At 36.3% G+C, this 22,321-nt stretch overlaps 1 protein-coding gene across 6 annotated transcripts in view; it reads right to left on the reverse strand.

Moving 5' to 3' along the window:
- Positions 1-22,093, reverse strand: part of usp10 (ubiquitin specific peptidase 10) — a 64,428-nt gene extending 42,335 nt beyond the window's left edge. For 5 of the 6 annotated variants that reach the window (XM_079809341.1, XM_079809339.1, XM_079809337.1 and 2 more), the window contains exon 1: positions 21,793-22,081. In XM_079809341.1, coding sequence (XP_079665467.1) covers positions 21,793-21,813 — 21 coding nt within the window. In that variant the 5' untranslated portion in view covers positions 21,814-22,081. Of the gene's footprint in view, positions 1-21,792 lie in introns of all 6 variants that reach the window. The other variant, XM_079809338.1, reaches the window with a different exon arrangement.
- Between the last annotated feature and the right edge of the window lie 228 nt (positions 22,094-22,321).

Below are 22,321 nucleotides of genomic sequence, written 5' to 3' on the forward strand. Positions count from 1 at the left end.
GGTTAAAAAGATTGAACTCTTTGGCCTGAATGGCAAGCGTCATGTCTGGAGGAATCCATGCACAGCTAATCACCTGGCCAATACAATCCCTACAGTGAAGCATGGTGGTGGCAGCATCATGCTGTGGGGATGTTTTCAGCGGCAGGAACTAGGAGACTAGTCAGGATCAAGGGAAAGATGAATGCAGAAATGAACAGAGACTCAGGGTGCTCTGGACCTCAGACTGGGACAAAGGTTCATGGGACAAAGGTTCATCTTCCAACAGGACAACGACCCTAAGCACACAGCCAAGATAACAAAGGAGTGGCTACGGGACAACTCTGTGAATGTCCTTGAGTGGCCCAGCCAGAGGCCAGACTTGAACCTGATTGAACATCTCTGGAGAGATCTGAAAATGGCTGTGCATCGACTCTCCCCATTCATCCTGATGGAACTTGAGGTCCTGCAAAGAAGAATGGGAGAAACTGCCCAAAAATAGATGCACCAAATGTTCGGCAACCGAAATAAACGAATAAGTGAAAAGACCGAATAAATTTTACCGAATAATGAGGTTTTTGATGACACGATCAAATATAGCAACCAACGCGTGTGAGAGAGGCACGCACGCTTCTAAATGCAGCACATGTCGGAAGTGTGGAAGCATTAAGCCTTTTTAATACTTTTGTCTGGCTCCACAGCGTGAGCCTCCGCTGACTGCGCGTTCCTCGTCCAGTCGGCACTCTGCGATGACGCCATTTTTGCCACGCACACCTTCACGCTCATGCGGACGCATGGAGTATAAACAAGGCTTAATGAAGGCTTTAAAGTGTCCGAGAAAGACGCAGAAATGACCGCTTGCAGACACTGTTCTGCTGAATTGTCTAAGCACCCTCAAATGCAAGCAAGAGCACCCTCAGTTGATACTGTAAAAATATATATGCAAATGCTCCAGTGCATATTTGTGTCTGTAGAACGTCAAATGTATCCATTTACAACGCGTCTCTGCAGCGGTGACATAATTGTTGATCTCTTGTACATTGCTCATTCATATATATATATATATATAATTTATTTATTAGGGCTGGGCAAATTAACGCGTTAACGCGGGCGATTAATTTTTTCAGCTTAACGCAATTAAAATATTTAACGCAAATAACGCAGCGTCCGTTTTTATATCCATTTTTGCTTAGCGTTACATGATCACGCTCTTATTCATGTAAATGCTTCCAAGTGTGACAAGACACAAGCGAACGCGCTGTATGCCAATGTCCTGTGTGTGTGTGTGTGTGTGTCCTGTCTGTGTGGATGCGTCTCATGTCAGCTAATCAAGGGACACACACACACACACGACGCATAGATAGACTCGCGTCAGTTTCCTGCTCACATAGAGTTCTCTTTTGCTCTTGAACAAACAATAACACAGAGGATTTTGAATATTCTCATAGTAGAGTCTTAAATTAGTTAAATAACGTCTTAAATGAACTTAAAGAGTTGTGAGGAAATGAGATGCGCGGGACAGCGCGTGAGATCCGCGGCTGTTCTTAAAGTGACAGGAGCACTGATGATGATGTCTAATGTTCATCAAAGAACAACGGGAACAGAAAATTTTAGCTTTAATGATGATTCATCTATATTTAATTTATTATTTATGCAGTTAAGAAATATAACTATTACATTTCTGTTAGGGATGCACGATATATCGGCAACATATCGTTATCGGCCGATAAATGATTATTTTTGATGTTATCGTTATCGGTCCAATAAGAAAATTTGACCGATATAGTCAAGCCGATAGATAATGTATTATTTCCTTCAGCTGAGACGGACGCGCTGTCCACCATGATTTGAATTGCTCTAAATATGTTTGGAATCACTTCGAAAAGGAAAATACAGTTATGTGCAACATGTGCAGCGCAAGTCTTCTATAATCTACATAAAATGATAATGAGAATAGAATAGGCTGTAAAAGAGCGTTGTGTTTCAGCGCGTTTGTTGAGGGAAGAGCGCGCCCACGGAGTTACACCTTCATGACGAGCACAGTCAAGTTCGCTTGTGCATTCACAGCCTTTTGTGCCATTGTAAGTTGTAATATTATATGTATTATTATTCTGTGTATGTAATATCATATAGGATGCGTTTGGTTGAGTTAATAAACGATGCAGTAAAGCACTTCATTGTACCGGTCTTTAGCTTCAGCGCGCGCCCACGGAGTTACACCTTCATGACGAGCACAGTCAAGTTTGCTTGTGCATTCACAGCCTTTTGTGCCATTGTAAGTTGTAATATTATATTTATTATTTTGTGTATATAATCCCATATAGGATGCGTTTGGTTGAGTTAATTAACGATGCAGTAGTAAAGCACTTCATTGTACCGGCGCGCGCATTTCAAACAGAAATGCACAGCATTAATAACTACTGGGACTGTCCTATACATAACACTGCAATGAGAATATTTCTGTTATAAAACGTAGTGAATTCTCTGGGTTTAGTTGTTTTTCAGCGCGCTGTTGTGGGAAGCGTCAACAACGCATTCTGACCAGCACAGTCAAGTTCGCTTGTGCATTCGCGTCATTTTAAGCATATGTAAGTCGTAATATTACGTTTTTGTAGTATAAACATCTGATTAAAGTCATATAGGATGTGTTTCGTTAAGTCAATAACCCGCAGTGCTTCACTGTACCGGTGATCATCTTAAGTTTCAGCACGCTCTCAAACAGGGGAAGAGCATCCACAGGAGTTATAACCCTTCACCTATGCGTGATTTTGTGCTAATATAAGTTGTAATATTATATTTATTTTGTATAAATATCTGATTGTTCTCATATATGATGCGTTTAGTTGTTAATTAAACTTCTAAGCGTTTCAGTTTATGGTTGTTCGTTCATTCTCTCCAGCTTCAGCGCGCTCTCAAACAGCAACATTATTCCTAATAGACTAGACTAATATTACAGATGTTTACTATTACTGTAATATTAAACATATTTTTTTTTCAAAAACACAGAAGCATTATTTTTTATAATTAGCACTTTTATTGTTCTCGTATCATTTCCATCAACAATATGGTTTGATTAAAACCATTTCTTTATCGTCTGTGCGGAGGTTATTTCATGCATTTGCATTCTGATTCTTTATTATGCAGCCTAAGTAATGCTGTTCAATTACTTGTTTGCATTATTTAGGTATATTATTTTTATTTTTTAGACAATATAATTTTTGGTAACATTTTACAAATAAGGTCTCATTTTATTAATGCATTAACTATCATGAACAGACAGAGAGCAATAACCTTTGTTTCTTTTAGTAATAAAATGTTTGTGTTTTGTAACAGTCCATTCACAGTTCATACCTAATGTTAAAAGACACAACTTTGGGTCTGAATATGTTGAGATTAACATGAACTAAAATTAATAAATCCTGTTGAAGTATTGTTCATTCATTGTTGGTTAACTAATACTAACAAAAATTAAACCTTATTGTAAAGTGTTAAAAAAAAAAATTTGGCCATAGGAGTGTAAAATTAATTTGAAAAGGTAAGGAATCTCACACTGATTCAAATAGGCTACTGTAGTGTATAGGTTTGATTTATGTTGAAGTGTTTGGGACATGGCTTTTAATGGTGAGCCTTTTGTTTTTGTAATCAGGCTCTCAGAGTTTATTAAAATTTGTATTTATCGGCCAATATATCGGTTATCGGCTTTCAAATATTAAGAATTATCGGTTATCGGTATCGGCCAAAATGTTCATATCGGTGCATCCCTAATTTCTGTACATCTATAACAGGGAAGGCCATGGGTAAATATAACATTTATAATTTTGGGTTTATGTAAAGATTGTTTTAAGTTCACTTAAATTAAAAGTTGTTTTTTTAAAAGCCTAATAAATGTTGAAATTGGGAGCTTTCAGTTATACTGTAATGTAACGTCATTAATGTTTCATAGACACTTTAGTATCCGTGATACTGGCCTTCATTCATAAAAATATGACAATACAACACATATTTAAAATATGTTGTCTTTAAATTGTTAATACATTAATTTGGAGTGTAACTGAAATTATTACAATATCAAAATATTAAAAACGTAAAATATTAAAAACTTAGTTAATTTTTTTTAATCGATGCCCAGCACTAATATTAAAATATATATATATATATATATATATATATTAGGCTTGCTACGATAGTCGGTGTTGCTGGTGTTACCGGTCTCCAGACTCAACACCGGTTACATCACTTGCCCACCGTGGCACCGCCCACCGTCTTTTTGATTTTTTTATAGTAATAAAATAATTTAGTTCAGTTAGAGAACAGACAATACAAATAAAAACTGAATAATAAATTCAGTAATATAATAATAATAATAATTTTTAATAAAGCAGATACGCGACCGTGAGTCTCGGCAGCGGCAGGAGTCATTCATCAGATTTAAGAGTGAGGAGCTGACTGAGATGATCGCGCAAGATTTAGTTTCAAAGCGAAACGTAATGAAAGAAGCCTATTTAAGGGAGTTTGTCATTTGTTTTGTTGTTTTGTTTTTCATTAAAACTAATAGGCTAATGAACCCACAATTCAAGCAACCCGCAATTAATTCAAAACTGAAAGTAAAATGTGCACGGCCGCACAGAGCGCGCATTGTTTACTTTGGCCTGGCTCCGCAGCGCGAGCCTCCGCGCTCCGCGCATTTATTTTTTGCCGCGCGCACCCTCGCGCTCGTGCGGGCGCGTCGAGTATAAACAAGGGGACGAACTGTTATTCATTCATGGCGTGCATCTCAATCATAGACTGATCAATGCTTGATCAGTGCCCTGACTACTGAACTAGGGAACTGATTGAGAAACACCCATGGCCTCACAGAGCGCGCATTTACAGACGAGCTGTCATTCACGGTGTGTGCGCACTGGCGCGTTTTCAGTTCAGAGCGGTCGTGTGCATGTTACTTTCGGTTAGATAGAATTAGTGATTTAAAAGCCTCCGCCGGTGATACCGGTATTACCGGTGTTGTCACACATCAATAAACCGGTGGGAAAATTTCCTCACCGTCACATCCCTAATATATATATATATACATACACACATACACACACACACACACCAATATGTTTCAAGTTAGTCAGACTCCACTCACTGCTCAGTGCTCAAACCTCCAGAGTTTTTATTCAGTCGAGTTATACAGGCTTGCAAAACCACTCATGAACAAAATTGTATTATGATTTGATTATGCTACCTGTAGGGATAATAGGCCAAAGATAAGATGGCCAAATACATGTTCATTTCTTTGCCTTTTTTAAATAATTATTTTAAGTTATATTGTGCTTTGTTTGTATAATGTCTGCTGGAATGCTAAAAAAAAGTCAGTGTTAAATAAATATTTTTAAATTGAAGTTTTTAAATGTAAATTTTTTCTTTTAAAAAAAGCAAGACAAAATAGTAAAAAGCAAATTTTTACTATTTAATTTATGCAATGGTAAAAAAATTGGCAAAATAAATGAGAAAAATAAAACAAAATAATCCCGAAAAACTGCATTTGGTATTCGGCTTCAGCCTTCAGCCAAGTGTTTTATTATTATTATTCGGCCTCGGCCAAGAATTTTCATTTCGGTGCATCCCTATGCTTCAAGCTTGTACCATCATACTCAAAGATTTGAGGCTGTGGTTTGGTGCCAAGGTGCTTCAACAAAGTATCGAGCAAAGGCTGTGAATGGTTACAGGGTATCTGCAGGTTTCACCAAATCAAATTTAAGACTTTTTAAGACCTTAAGACCATTATGAATTAAATTTAAGACCTATATCACGCAAAAAACTAAACAAAAAAACGTAGCAAATTAATTTATTCAAATTGAACAAAGTATTAGTAAACTTGCACTTCCTCATAGCTCAATCCTACCAGGATTAATATACAAACACACTACCGGTCAAAAGTTTGAGAATGGTAAGATTTTTAATGTTTTTACAGAAGTCTCTTCTGCTCACCAATGCTGCATTTATGTTATTAAAAATACAAAAAAAAAAGCTGTAATATTTTGACAGTTCTGTTGTGACTGTTCTCTATGTGAATATATAGTAAAGTGTAATTCATTCCGGTGATCAAAGCTGAATTCATCATCATTACTCCAGTCTTCAGTGTCACATGATCCTTCAGAAATCATTCTAATATGAGGATCTGATGATCAACAAACATTTATGATTATCAGTGTTGGAAAAATTTTTTGGGATTCTTTGATGAATAGAAAGTTCTAAAGAACAGCATTCATCTGAAATAGAAAGTAAATAAAAAAAATAAAAATAAAAGATTTTTGAAGGATTATGTGACTCTAAAGTCTGGAGTAATGATGCTGAAAATTCAGCATAAAAATCACAGAAATAAATTGCATTTTAAAATATATTCAAATATAAGACAAATTATTTTAAACTGTTGAAAAAATATATCAAAAGTAGCCTAGTGTTTTTTTGGTGTATTTTGGATCAAATAAATGCAGCCTTGGTGAGCAGAAGAGACTTCTTTAAAAACATTTGAAAAACCTTACCGTGTGTGTGTGTGTGTGTGTGTGTGTGTGTGTGTGTGTGTGTGTGTGTGTGTGTGTGTGTGTGTGTGTGTGTGTGTGTGTGTGTGTGTGTGTGTGTGTGTGTGTGTGTATATATCATTTTTTGTGAGATCAAAATTACTGATTTTGTGGTGGTCATTTTCAGAAATGTGTATGTTTTTTTTCTTTCATTATTAGGATTGCTACATTTACCATATGTTAGATGCACAATAGTCACACATGGCAATAAAACAAACAAAATGCATGAATCTTGTTTGACAAAAGGACAAATAAATACAACTTAAATATACAGATACAAACAGTGCTTTAAGTTAAGGATAGGCTTCTGTTTGTTTTTCCCCGTTGTTGTGGTTTGATTAATATTAACTACACAGACAGGAGTGGGTAAAGGCTAGGCTATATTGGGTGGCTTTCACTTTAAGACCTACAGTAATGCGCCTAGAAATAGACACATTCGGTACAGCGCTAGCGCTGACAGGCGGCAAACGCGTGCACAGAATCCGCAGCCAGTCTGACATCTGTCCGTGTGGCAGTAGCGAATCAGTTCGGGGTTTACATCGCTGCTTTTTTAGTGCTATCGGGCATGTCATACTTTTATTTGGTCATTATGCCAGATGGCAGGTAAGAAAGAATTGCTTTCACAATCGTGTGAACTATTAGAACTGGAGAACTGAAGCTGAAGAATAAAATCTGTTTGATGTGTCTGTGGTACAATCCGAAAGAGACTCGCGCCAATAACACCAAAGCTGATTGGCTGCAATATAAGATGCATGCTGGTCTCTTTTGTAGTTGTAATACAGCAAACTATAGTTGGACTTGCGAAAGAACGAACTACAACACACACACACTCTCTCTAAAACGCTGCGGGAGCATTTCAATGAGCAAGAGGTAACGTAGCGTTACATGGACGTAGGAAAATTAAGACCCGTTTAAAATTATTTAAGACCTAGAACTCAATACTTCAGCGAATTTAAGACTTTTTAAGGCCTAAAATTTTGATTTTGAAATTTAAAGACATTTAAGACTTTTTAAGGTCCCGCGGGTACCCTGGGTTATGTACATGGGATTTAATAAATTTACAAAGATTTCAAACAAACTTTTCGTGTCATTATGGGGTATTGAAACATTACCATTTTTAATGTTTTTGAAATAAGTATGCTCATCAAGCCTGCATTGATTTGATCAAAAAATATATTTTAAAATGTAATTTATTCCTGTGGTCTCAAAGTTGAATGTGGAGGTGATCCAACTGTCCTGAGCCACCAGGTACTACTGGTCCACCAATATCTGAGGCAAAACATCTTTACTATTTTGAATAAAGGCTGTTCTTTTTTTTTTTTTTTATCAATGAATCCTAAAAAAAAGTAATTACAGGTTAAAAAAAATTATATATCTTAAGCAGCAAAACTGTTTCCAACATTGATGACCGAGTATCAAATCAGAATATTAAAATGATTTCTGACGGATCATGTGACACTGAAGACTGGAGTAATGGCTGATGAAAATTCACTTTTGCATAATAGAAATAGTTTTTAATTTTAAAGTATATTAAAATAGAAATCAGATCATCATTTTAAATTATAATATTTCACAAATTACAGTTTTTTTATCAAATAAATGCAGGCTTGATGTGCATAAGAGACGTTTTAAAAACATAAAATAGAGATTACTTAAAGGATTAGTTAAATCAAGAATGTAGAACACCTGTGCAATGGGTAAAAAGATCAAGGAACCTTGCGTCTTCTACTTGGGTCCTTCACAGAAACAACTGAGCATCTAAAACATGTAGGAAAACAACACGTGCTGTCGCTGATTTTCCAAATTTTTTATTTCTTTCAGATGCAGGATATTTTCACTTTGAGGTATCATGTCAACTTGTCACCATTGCAACTGCTTGCTTGTCCGAATTGAATGTGCTTCTTGTGAATGAAAAGAACCTGTACACAAGAGAGGCAGCAAGATCATAAGAAAAGCTTGTCACATTCCAACAACTATACATTTAAAACTATTATATTCGTTAGGATATTGATGCCAGAACTGTTGCGGTCACCAAGTTTTCTTAATACAAAACATTTTGTTGCAGCTGATTTCCAAAAAAAAAACATTTTCCTATAGTTTTAACAAAAATATTACAGCAGAAAAACCTGGACTAATAAAATAAGAACAAAAACAAATTAGCAATAGCACAAATACAACTGAAAGTTCAGGTACAGAAATTGTAATCAACTGTAAAATAATTCTGTACAATAATAATTGCTGAAGCTTTTATCATGGTATATGGATCACGATATTGAAATAATTAGCAAAAAAAGAGGTGTCATACTATAACAGGTTTAATTTTTTCTAATAACAAAAAGAACTGAACATTTAAATACAATAAAAGCAATACACAAAATGTATTAAGTAAACAAATGTTTCAAAAAGATTAAAGTGCAAAAGAATTATAAATAAAATAGGTAAGCTTTTACAATTAGTTTTAAATTGAAATTGTGAATCGATCAATCGTTCTGGGGAAAAGGAACACAAATAATTTAAAATTATTGCCATATCGCCCAGCCCTACTAATGAGACTAATTGTAAAATATCTAGCTTTCGCCAGACCACCTTCCGTATTCACGAAAAAAAGTGACAAATTACGAACTCCTTTTAAGCAAGTGATTAGTACTAAGAGCTTTAGGGCTGGGCACCGAACGGCAATACTTTTATGGTATCGAACGAAAAACTCCTATACTATGAGTATCGAAAAATTATTTATCTTTCGGTGCCATTTTTCAGTTCCAAAAGCAAGCGGCTGTGTCTATGTGAGCCTGTAGCATACTTGCATGTAAGGACCTAAAACCCCGGCGATTGGCTGTCCACCACCACATGACGGGGAGGATTTCTGAAGATACTCGCAGCTACACAACACAAGTGTAGTTGTTTTTTTCTCATGTGTTTTACCGCGTCGTTTTACAATGCCAAAGAGGTCTAAAGTGTGGCTACACTTTATAAAAGTGGATGCCGAGTCAGCAAAGTACAACATATGCGATAAGAGTATTGCAACCAAAGGCGCAAAAGGAAAACTTTCTGTGAGATGCAAGTTCACAAACAGCATGAGTGAATCACTAATAATGATTTCACTAATAATTTTATTAATAATGTTACCCTGAGTGAGAAGTGTTACCAGAATTTGTCTTTATTAAGGTGAAAAATAAAAGTTGTGTTAAATGTATTTTTGTTGATGTTGAAATGGATTTTAAAACATATGGTATCGAAAAAAGTATCGTTAGGAACCGGTATCGAAACTGAGGTATCGAAATTGGCCCCGGATCGAAAGATTTTGAACAATACCCAGCCCTAAAGAGTTCTCTTAACCAAGGTGGTTTGTTGCAACTGGTTGCAGGTAGGGCTGGGTGATATGGCCAAAAAAAAATTATATCTTTGTATTTTTTGGTTGAATGACGATATACGGTATATATCCCGATATTTTCTACGTTTTTCTATTATTTGGATTTTAAAAAAATATGTATTTATTTTAATTAGGGATGCACAATATTATCGGCACTACATCGGAATCGGCCGATAAATGCATAATATAAAAATTGGCTGATATGAAAAATTATGCCGATATGATAACGTGTTGAAACGAGCCTGCGATTACTCACATGTGCAAGGACTGCTAGTGATAAGATCACGTCAGCCGTGTGGTCATTTTTGAAGCAAAAACAAGCACATACATTGCATGTATGGTGATTTATATTGACCGTTTTTAAATGCTGCCTTGAATTTGTGAATGTACAGAAGGACGTGACCGATAACGTAGGGTTGCCGGGTTTTCACAACAAAACTGGCCAAAAACAATCGCGTCTCCCCACTCTCTAGCGCGCGCAGCCTCCACAGCAGGAGAAGCCTCCTCCAGGTCCTAGTGTCCGCTCACCAAAATGTTATATATATGTAGAGGGGGCGCTGTTGTTACAGTAATAAAATGAAAAGTAGAATACACAAATAAATTGAAGTTACTTTTTTTTTCTGAATAAAGCAGTAATGATGTCAAATCACAAACATGACACCGTTTCAAATTAAATACTTGTATATACAGTTTATTAATCTGTAATACAATTTTATGAAATGGATGATGAAAAATAACCCAAGGAGCACTAAAATAATTGTATATTTTTTTATTTGAAGCTAAAGACAGCAACTGATGCCATGCCACCCCCACATAGGCACAAACATTAAATCCAAAAATAAAATATTTAGATTACAACTGAATCGGTCTGGGATGAAAAATCACTGACTTTATTATTATTATTTTTAGAGAAAATATACTCTTATTATAAAAATAACTTTATTAACATTTATTTATCTTTAACAAGTATCCTTTTAGCAAGGAGACATCAGAAATCTGAAACCAGAATGAAAAAAAAAAATGTTTTTGCTCAAAATGGTGTTGTTTCCAAACAAAGGGAAAAATAAACATATATCGGTATCGATATCGGCATTTTCGGTGGTGATGTTCGTCTGTTATAGGACAACTTGGTTTGAATAAACGAGCAGACACTGGTTAGCTACTTGCTATAAGTTTATTTATATAAGTTACAAACAGTAAACAAATCCTTAACAAAAAAAAAAAACCTTTGAAATGAACATGCTTTGTTTTAAATAAATCACACAGTAAACAAAACAAGTAGGCTACTTAAATTCTATAAGAGCTGCATAAAAATGAATGAGTAGCCTAGGCCGAAAATACAAATGATAAAATCTACATAACTTTATCAAAGAAAAAGAAAAAAGTCGAACAACGACTGTTGTGATAATACCTTAATTAAACTAAATACAGGAAACAAAAAAAGTGCAATGACATTTTAAATTCCTAATCTTTTTCGACTTCCAAGTTCCGTGACAGGAACACCAACATGTTCACTTTACTAGGTTTTAGTGACCCGCAGTGCTAAAAACTCGCTCTGATGCTGTGCTTGTAGCACAAATACACATGTATTTACGTGCCAATAGGGTTGGGTGATGTCCCCTAAATTGGCAGTTGACGATGTTTACAGTAAAACATCGTGATGGTCAATGATATCGGCGTTTTGGGGGGGGTGGGTAGATAATATACTATATCTCTTTACATAAATACTATTTTCTACTTAACACTATCATTTCGTTATTTTTACTAACCCAAATAATGAATCATCCGCTAGGTTGCACGTGAGGGGAAAAAATAGGTTCCTTCCACTTAAGAGTTGAGCTCTTTTTTTTTTTTAAATATATCTACTATATAAATAAATATAAATACTATTTTCTACTCTTAAAAAAATAATTTCGTTATTTTACTAACCCAGTGTTTTGTATGTGAATGCTGTTGCAACTTGCACGTGAATATCACCACAGGAGTGAAGCACAAAGCTTTTAGCCTAGAAAGGAAATAATGGTCATATAGCACTTTTTCATTCTGCTTTGCAATCTGGATCTGGTCACTCGATTTTCCGTGAATTTTAACAATAGGCCCAGTCCATTTTATCCCAATGGACATGGACATCTCGTTTCTTTTCCTAAATCTTCACTCACGTCGCCATTTCCGCAGGGGATTATAATCGTTTCTTCCTTTCGTTTGCTTATAATTAAGTCTATTAACTATTCACATCCTTTACTGTGGTAAAGTATAAAAAACACTGTAGGACGAATACCTTTTTACTTCAAATTGTATTTAACAGAGTTTGTTCTTGTTATTAAACTTGGTTAGGCGCGTCAAGAATAGCGGTCTATTTGAATAGCGCATTTCACACACACACACACACACACACGCCGCGGTGATTTTAGTTTCGTTTTCTCTGGCAGTGAATAATCAAACATTGCCTAAATGTCTTGCCCTTGTGGAAGATAAAATTCGCTCTTCAGAACTTACAACAAGTGTTGCCTTGCAACATCAGGAGAACACATGAAGATGAAGATATTCGAGAAGTTGTCTATCCAGCTTGTCCCACATTCCTCTCAAAGCGCAGAGAGGTATATGACGCATCTTTGCAGGGAAATAGTATGAATAAAATATTTTTCTAACTAATATTTAATTTTCTTATATTCTTGAGGTAACGATTATTTACTGAAAATCGTTTAAATGTTTTATAGGCGGTGTTGTTTCACTGACGGAAGTGCTAAAATAAACACGTATGCTTATGGATGTTTCAGCCTCAAATGACTTCAAAATGTAGGCTATATATATCTGGCATAGACTACAGTATTTAAAATAGCATAGGCTATATGCATTAGTTACATTCTCAATTTAATTTACAGAGCAATTCCTGCTAAGTTTTTAGTTTTCTAATACTATAGAAGAGGATTAGTGTGTCGCACTCGCAACGGGGGCGTGGCATCACGATGGTCGCGCTCCATCGTGATGTCGGTCAGCCATCACGATGGACGATGAGATCGTCCATCGGCACAACCCTACGTGCCAATTTTGCTAAGAGCGGATAGCGTGTTTCATTTTCTCTCCACCATGCTAGTGGATTAGCCGTACAGTCAATTGGTTGTTCTTGGAGATACCGGGTTAACTCCGTTAAAGGGGCAGAGATTTCAGACCTCCGTTTATTAAGGAGATCTCCAAGATTTCTCTTCTTGGTAGGGGGTGGTGCACAGACCTCTCCCGAATCATCTCCAGCAGTAGCAGCCTCCGAAGCACCACTAACTTCGCCTCCATTTCCCTCGTCAGCTGAGGCAAAAAATTTTTTTTTTTTTTATGTTTGTAAAAAATATTTTAATAACACTGTTTTAGTGGTTATAGAGTTCTAATGACGGTGTTTAACTATAACCGTCGGTCTCACGGTTATATACTAACCGTCACACCCCTAGTCATATATAATGGCCAGACCATCCTGTAGATAACCTGCTTCCTCTGTGAAGGCTATAATTATCTTAATCCTACAAGCACTAACAGTTTAACTAAAAGACTCTTGCACTTAATTAAGACTAATCACTACACTGACTCTTAACCAAAAAGAAAATAATTTAAAAACGAAAAAAACGTATCAGAAACATCATGTTCAAGCAGGTCTTTAGGGGAACTGAAAGTAAGAGATGAAAATCCAAACAAGGCTCTGCAAACATGCACATAATACCCCTTCACATTCACAACTAGCTGCATGAAAAGGGAGCGCAAGAAAAAAAGAAACTGCAGTTCAAGCACATGTAACTGTTTGCAAATCACCGACCTACACTGCTGAAAAGGCACCACAAGGGACAAACAGCAAGCAGTAATCCAATGGCCTCTGGATGGCGAGTACAATCACAACAGAAAGAATGTGTCTTTGCCCATTTTCCACAGGCGTGCCGCACGTACCACACTAAGCTCCCCCATCGCTGTTCAGTTGGACTGGGGATTACCACAAATTAGCCACCTGCATTATTTCAACATGCTCTGGTGATAACACGCACACTTTTGTGAATGACAGAGCCACGGGTGACACTCACGCAACCGAAATTTAGGAAATGTTAAGGTCACCATTAGGGATGTCAAATGTACCGGTACTTCGGTACCAAGTCAGAACTGAAATTTTCAAATGCGACAATACACCAGCATTTCTGTAGTACCATACCAAGTACCTACTAATAGGCATCTGCTTTTCATCGCTTTATTAAGTGCAGGGATCCAGAATAGGGCTGGGACGGTATGGATTTTTTTCTTACCACGGTTGAAAAGCAAGAAATTCCCACGGTTTAGCGGTAAACCGCTTTAAAGGGCTCCCGCTCGACTTTCGCGCACAGCCGCACACGCACACACCAGCGCAGGCAATTGAACATAATAAGGAACATGTTTATTTTACATTTATTTTTTCACGTTTAGAACAGGAACAATTAGAACCGAAATGGAATGATATCTGAAAAAAAAGTGCTGGCAAAACGAAATCTAGACTAGACCATGGTTTACATCCCAGCCTTCATATTTTTTGCTGAGAGAGCAGATCAGATCACGACTGACAGATCTGAAGATGGAACAGCATAAACAAAGACAAACAAACACATTTTTTTTTATCGGTATTGATCAGTAATGTATATTTATTTGTTTATTTATTTCCAATATTTTTAATTTCAGATTACAGTCGTCGTCATCAAACAATCACTTAAACTATAATGACTTTCGCGCACACATATAATATAATATATTATTTATATTTATAGTATTTATATTTTTATATTACATTTTTAAATATTCAGGCTATTAATTTACATTTACAATTTACATCTTGTGCGCTTTTGTCTCAGTGGTTAATGAAGAATAACGAAGGCTCAAGGCTATTTAATTTAACAAAGTGTAGTCACTCACTCGCTGCTCACACTACCTTGATTGTAGCCTATATTATGCTACTTTTATTATTTATATTTATTTTTTATATTTTATAACATTTACATATATTATTTTACGCATCTCGTGTGGTGTGCGCTTTTGTCTCAGTGGTTCAAGACTATTTAACGAATACTTTTTAGGCTAATGATTGTACATACATACATACATACATACATACATACATACATATACACATTATATATGTCTATATATGTTATTTATATTACATAAATAATTATATAGGCTATATATTTATAATTATTTATATTTGTTATTTATATTACATAAATAATTATATAGGCTATATATATAATTATTTATATTACATAAATAATTTTTTACATATTATATTAGGCATATTTTACATATTTATATTAATTTATATATAGGCTATATGCCTCTCGTGTGCGCTTTTGTCTCAGTGGTGCTATTTAACGAAGGCTATTTAATTTAACAAAGTGTCGCTGCTCACACTAGCCTACCATGATTGTATATTACTTATTATATATATTTATATTATATATGTTTACATATTCATATTAATTTATATATCTCGTGTGCGCTTTTGTCTCAGTGGTTCAAATATTTAACGAAGGCTATTTAATTTAACAAAGTGTCGCACACTACTGTGATTGTAAGCCTGCCAGACGGAGATCTTTTTCGATAGCCTTTTAATGAAATTGGAATTTCAGAATCACATAGCCAACTTATATTTAATTGCCTACAATAGATTATTTATTGATTATATTGAATGAAATTTCGCAGGCACAGCTTATTTGTAGTCAATCTTTCCCAAACAGAGTTGGAAGAGAGTTAAAACTTACCAGTACTGAGGGAGGTCCAGCTCAGTTTGTTCTTTCTGAAGCAGTGTTTTTTTTTTTTTTTTCGCCAGCTATGGGAGAAATCTGTCACCAGCGGTCGACGCAAACCCATGCGTTCTTCTTCTGCTTTCATGACTTCCATCTCCCTACCCGCTATTCTCGGCTGCGCAACCATGTGAGAGAATTGTGTTAAGCACGTGCAATTAAAACGTGCACGTCCTGCTTATGCGCCTGTATTTTATGCTTTAGTAAAATGAAATTCAAATTATAGGCTAAAAGACATTACACAGGTACAAATGGAATGTTATAATGGAACATTGCGCTCCCCAACTCGCGAAAGGTCGGATTTGCTCCATCTTTTGATTAAGTTGTTTAGAAAACCTTGAATCCATATAAGACACACGTCATTAGACACAATCCATGTCATTAGAATCAATGAATCCATGGAATTAGACACAACGTGCACACGTGCAGGCCAATGTTTTTTTTTTTTTTTTTGCGGTGACAATCTCAGACCCGCGGTAGGCGTCACGTGACCGCGGTATTGCGGTAATGCGGTAATCGGCCCAGCCCTAATCCAGAATAACTTAAAGGTCTTCACAGCAACCCGTCAAAATAAAAGTTTGGTTTAACTTGAAGAAATTGACAGAAATATATATTATGCTACTGTTATACAGTATATTTAGCTCAATATAATAGGCCTAATACTAAGACTAATAATAATACTAATGATTATTATTAGGTGTGCGTAGAGGGCTGACTTATTTTTCATTTGATCTTTTAACGGTTACTGTTTACTTTTAAACATCATGTAGCCTTCAGATGTTTATATGAATTATTTACTTCTAATGATCACCATCATCAATAATAAACTCTTTGAATATAATTTTTTCAGATTCAGATTTTGCAGTGGTACCAAAATTGGTACAGAGAACCGCAAAATTAATGGTATTGGTACTGACTACTGGCATTTTGGTACTGTGACATCCCTAGTCACCATGAAGTCAAAATTGCCCATTTTTATTTATGAAATATTGCAGTACATATTGAATGTCTTATCTGTAGACCCTCGTAATATTTAATCAAAAACATGAACTTTCACTCCCCCTTGCTACATCTCTTCTGATGACGTGTGTACCAACACAAGGGCGGGTCAACACTCCCTCCCATCCAGCAACCTGTCACTCAAATAAGACCGCAGCAAACCACAAGGATCCAATCAATACCTGGATTTCACTCGGATATACATCAAAACAAAACAATTCAAGTGGGGAAAAAAGACGATCGCAACTTGTTTCATGCTGATTTTAACATGAAAAATATGGTGCTTAGTTGATGTAGTTTTAAAAAATGGTTTAAATGCCCTTATTTAAAGTGCATTAAAGTGATAAAGCAAATTAAGAAAGCAAGAGCTGTATAATGTGCACTGTGGTTTTATGTCAAATGTGCCAAACAACCCCCCACAGATTAAGGACCAGCCAGACGAGTGACTGGATTTTCAGGTTTCTGCCCTGCCTTAAGTGCAGAACTAGTTTTAACAACACCATAAACGACCATTACCACATTCAAATCAAATGCTTTATGATACGGACTCTCTTATCAAGCCATGGCGAGACCTTTATATTGCTCAGACCAGCAATATAATTTGAATGTTAATGCAGGTCAAGCAACAAATCAAATGGGCTGTACAACCAATTACTGATTCACCATATTTTCTAATGTTTCTTTAGAGCAACAAATAGCTTCAAAGAGCATACAAAACTTGCATCAGAACACAGCAGGAGATGATCAAAGTTTAACTTTTGTGCTACTACCCACAGGTCTCAAATGGGGTGCCATCATCCCTGATGCCAGCTCACTGAACTTCTAAAGCACATGTCATCATACTTGGAGAGTGCCCATCAGCTGCCTGCATTATTTCATTTTATCTATAACAGGCTATAACTGAGGGATATCCTCTAAACTTGGCACCTCATAAACTGCCCCACCCATAATTGCAATACATCCAACTTCTATTTTCAGGCGCTCCTGTCATTCTAGAAATAGTCTTCAAATTCTCCTCACATATTCAATCTAACATGGCCCAATACTTGTTAACAGTGTTTTGCATAGTCTGTCACAGAACATTAACAGACACGTCGGCTCACCAAACTTTGTAATGGCTGAAAGTGTGACCAATGCCAAGGGAATCTGAGGGTACCCAGCAGCATGCATGTCAAGCATGGACTTCAGTAAGTTGTAAACTATTGTTTATATGATGTGGGATTCCAACAAGGCTGTACATTTATTCTAAATCACAGTTAACAACTTCTGTTTGACATGTTTTGACATTTGTGCATGCAGGCAAAGCAGTTACAGTTAGTCGACATAAACCAGTCTGGTTAAAAATACTGCAGTTGTGCATATTAGTGGTAAACAGGGTGGCCGAGGACTGATATAAAGCTATTATAACATTTAATTTAAAGATAGTAAATAACATTTATTTTACATATTTACTAAATTATAAATAACTAATTGAGTCTATAAGAAATATGAGAATGATAAACCCTTAAGCAACACTAACAGTATTTCATAAATTAAAAAAAGTGTCCATTTTCTTGAATAAAGACCAAGTAATGCTATTTTTACAAACACCACACATTGCATATTAATTCAACATAGCGGCAAATCAATTTGCATGGACAAACTGCCATGCTGAGAACAGATGCATGTATGCAAATGCAGGCTACAAATACACACTTCAGAGGATCTAATCGCTGGATTGGATTCATTAAAGTGAGGTTCTAGGTAAATATTTATTAGATATTCAAAGATTATATTAATGTGTATTTGCTGAATACCCACAGTATAGGGTCATTCCGTGTCAAAAACCACATTTCGGAAACTTTTCCCGCTTCAAATTTCTTTATTTTGTTCATATTTTTTTTCTGGTGAAAGACAAACATAAATAGTGAAACCAAAATATTAAAATGTCATCAATTTGTCAAAATGACAAAAACAAATGTGGGTCACTTTGCATAGAGCTGATATGGTTTTCTTTTAATGAGGAACGTCTAAAGAACAAATAATGTTAGAACTAGAAATGCATCTTGTCTTCCGCTATCAAAACAACTGCAGAGAACATTCCTGTCCGAGTACCATAAATATTATTTTTTCCTTAAAGAATTATTTTTTCTTGCTTGCGTGTCTAACTCTAGTATTAAAGATCTCGCAACACGATTTTACATTCTGGTTCTTAGCAAACTTTTTTTTAGTATGTTAATCTCAATAAATACTCATCCATGAGATTTAATACTTTGTTTTTTCATGTCTTTCACCAGGAAAAAAATATTAACAAAATTAAACATTATAGCCAGTTGGGCTGACACAGGATGACCCTATAGAGAATGGGAACATGACATCAGCAACTCAATGCTTTCTGGGACTTTAGGACACAGAGACTACAGTAGAGACTGAGGAGTAGTGGAGGTAGATGTTCATTTATATTACACAGTTAAAAACACATTAGAACGGAGAATGTTTGCAATGTTATGAACTGCAATAGCTGCTCTCATGACCCGTGTGGAAAATGGATGGAAGTGTAATAAAAAGGTAACACTATTTTTTTGATGGTTCCCCAAAATACAATCTACTGACTATAAGTAACTTTGCAACTACATGTCAACTTACTCTACTAACCCGAACCCTAAAACCTAATAGTCAACTAATACTCTTATAAAAATTATTTGGCATTTAGTTGTAAAGTTACTTATAGTTAGTAAAACCATCTGTAACCAAATAAACAACTATAACTATATATAATTTGTATTGGTATCTTATTACAAATGTATAATTTCTGAACCCATTGGATGTGCAAGTACTCACACCATAAATAACGTATGGAAAAATGTCAAAAGCGCTGTCATTTTGTCCTTATCAGTGCCCCGACTACTGAACTAGTGAGCTGATTGAGATGCACACGGGGTCTCACGCTCTCAATGCACACGACCACCAGCTCCGCATTGACGCCGTTTTTATCCCGCGCACCATCGCGCTCTTGCGGACTCAGAGTATAAACATGTTTTTATTTTAATTATTTGAGTTTTTTTCCATGGTTGTTTTGACATTTCTGCCTTTATATCATTGCCTATGATTATAATCAGAGGAATGTTAAGTTTAAAATAAAAAAGGTTTAAATGTAATATATTTTTCTCCTGGTCCTTATTTTAAATAGGTCAAAAAATATCAATAATTATCAATATTGACCGATATGAATGACTTATATCATGATAGAGTTCAACCATATCGCCCAGCCCATGGTGATTCTATTGCCAAGGTGTGCGTAGAGGGTTGGATTGGCAGAAACTGTGCCCCCTTTAATGATCCACTGACTGAGACCAAGCTATACATGTATTATTTTAATCAATGACACATTTTAGTTATTAAAAAAATAAACTGCAAAAGAAATCAATTTGGTCTTGTTTGTGGTCCAATAGAAGGCGGACATATGATTTCTGAGTGCATGATATCCGATGAATGTGTGCAGTATCCTGGCACTCAAATGTACGCAAGAGAATTAAATATTAGTCTATTCTAAGCGAGTGCAAGCAGTTCTTAAAAATAATTAACATAAACACTGTTTTCTCTGGTGATTTGTAGTTATAAACGTTGTACGCTCCTGAGTGTGCGCTAAAATAAGGCGAACAATACACAGAATGCAATGTAGATTCCCATTCTCTATGGGAGATATTACTACTACTAATAGAGAGGCAAACACTACAATATTCTACATACAACTACATATTGTCAACTTGAACAGTTCTGTTTATTTTATTAGAAATGTTAAAGACAGTAAATTACTGAAGACAAAGAATGGGAGGTCTGACATCTGACTTTTTTGCTTTAATTACAAAAAAATTTGATTTATCAGTGGACCACTAGTGAATATTCATAGCTATGAACATAGCTATAACAGAATGACATGTAAATAATACATTTAACACTGTGAAAAGCACTTCAGAAATGACAAAGTTAAGAGGAAAAAAATAACCATATATTTCATGTTTACATGAAGTCTGACAGGTAGCCTGGCTAGCCAACACTTTGACAGGACCTCGTGCTTGAGGCATCTAGATTGTCTTTTACGACACAAGCATCTTACATTACCCCAAAATACCCATAACGTGACATTAAAGAACCTGACCATATTTCAACCCCATACAAAGTAGCGCTAGCAAGCTATCCAACTTCATCAAAGTGTCAAACTTGAACATCGCACATTCGTATATACATATGACGGCCCGATCCAGAACACCAAACACATTTGGGGTGCATCTCATTATGCAGGACTTTACATTAAGGACAGTTGAGACATCTCGTTCTGCATGTGGCTAACAGTTAAGCTACAATGATGTAGCATCTACATCGTGCCTAGTTTAAAGTTAGCCGACTTCAAAACCAGCCTGGAGCCACTGGAAACGCAGTATAACGACGACGACCTGTCATCGAAAATGTAATGGATGCCATGTGCTCAAACAAACGATAAACTCAAACGCAAGAGTTTGAATGAGGTTGAAGACAGGAAGCGATACCGCCCCCAATCAACAGGCCTATTTCACTACATTAGCCACACGACACGACTCTATTTCAACTTGCTTCAACTAAAGACACTTCGTGGAAGCCATTCATACCCTCTTACTGTATTCGCTGGAGTGTGATAGACATGTAATATCCGACAGAAATGTCGGCAGACGCGCGGTATGTTCACAGTATACGTTCGTCTGCTAATGACCGTTATTAAAGGAGCACGCGCGCGTGGCCAGGCCGCTGCAGCAGCGCGAGCGGGTGGGCCACACACAAACTCATGGCCGAAAATCTCACACTCAGCGACACGCCAGACACGCGGCCCTCATGACAGCTTAATATCGTTTGTAAAGCGAGCTTGTAAAGCTGGCCAGAGTGTGAGCTAGCTGACGGCAAGTGAGTGGTTTTGAATAAGCGCGTGAGGCCTGCAGCCATGCTGCTGATTCAATGAGCTCGCGCGCGCACACCTCGCACTCCGACAGAAAGTACAGCACAGGACAAAACACCCACTCGGAACGATATTACGATCTAAAATGTAGCATAAAAACAGGCAAAAGTGTTTTCCTACCTGGTTACTGTGTGAGGCCATGCTCCCGGTGAGATTTCTCCACAATCACAAGATGAATGTTCTCTCGGGGGGAAGGGGGTAAGGTGAGTTTGTAGTACTTGGTATTACCAATAAACACCTACTGTGACATGGTTTCCATTTTGCTATGGTTTGTCATACAGTGGTTTTACTCAGGTTCAGTGCCACTACTCCAGCATATCACGCCGTTTCCCCCACCGTCGCCGCCATCTTTATCTCGCGCTTGTGTGCTGCCAGTGGCTAGCTCGCTCGCGCGCGCCCCCTTCTCAACGGGCTCGTGTGCGTGCGTTGACGTCCAGTCAGGAGGGTGGGCGCGTCAAAATGACGTGCAAATTCAAACTTGTAAGCATGACTACAAGCATTTTTTTATATATATATATATTAAATATGAAGAAATGGGTCACATAGGGGTTTTTTATTTAATAATATTTGTATTGGCTAAGCATTATAACCCCTTCCCATTTTGGAACATCTAAAAGTCTAAAAAGAAAAAAAATATGCTTTTTTTTCT

This window comes from Gobio gobio (assembly GCF_949357685.1).
Source record: "Gobio gobio genome assembly, chromosome: 2".
Classification (NCBI taxonomy): Eukaryota; Metazoa; Chordata; class Actinopteri; order Cypriniformes; family Gobionidae; genus Gobio; species Gobio gobio.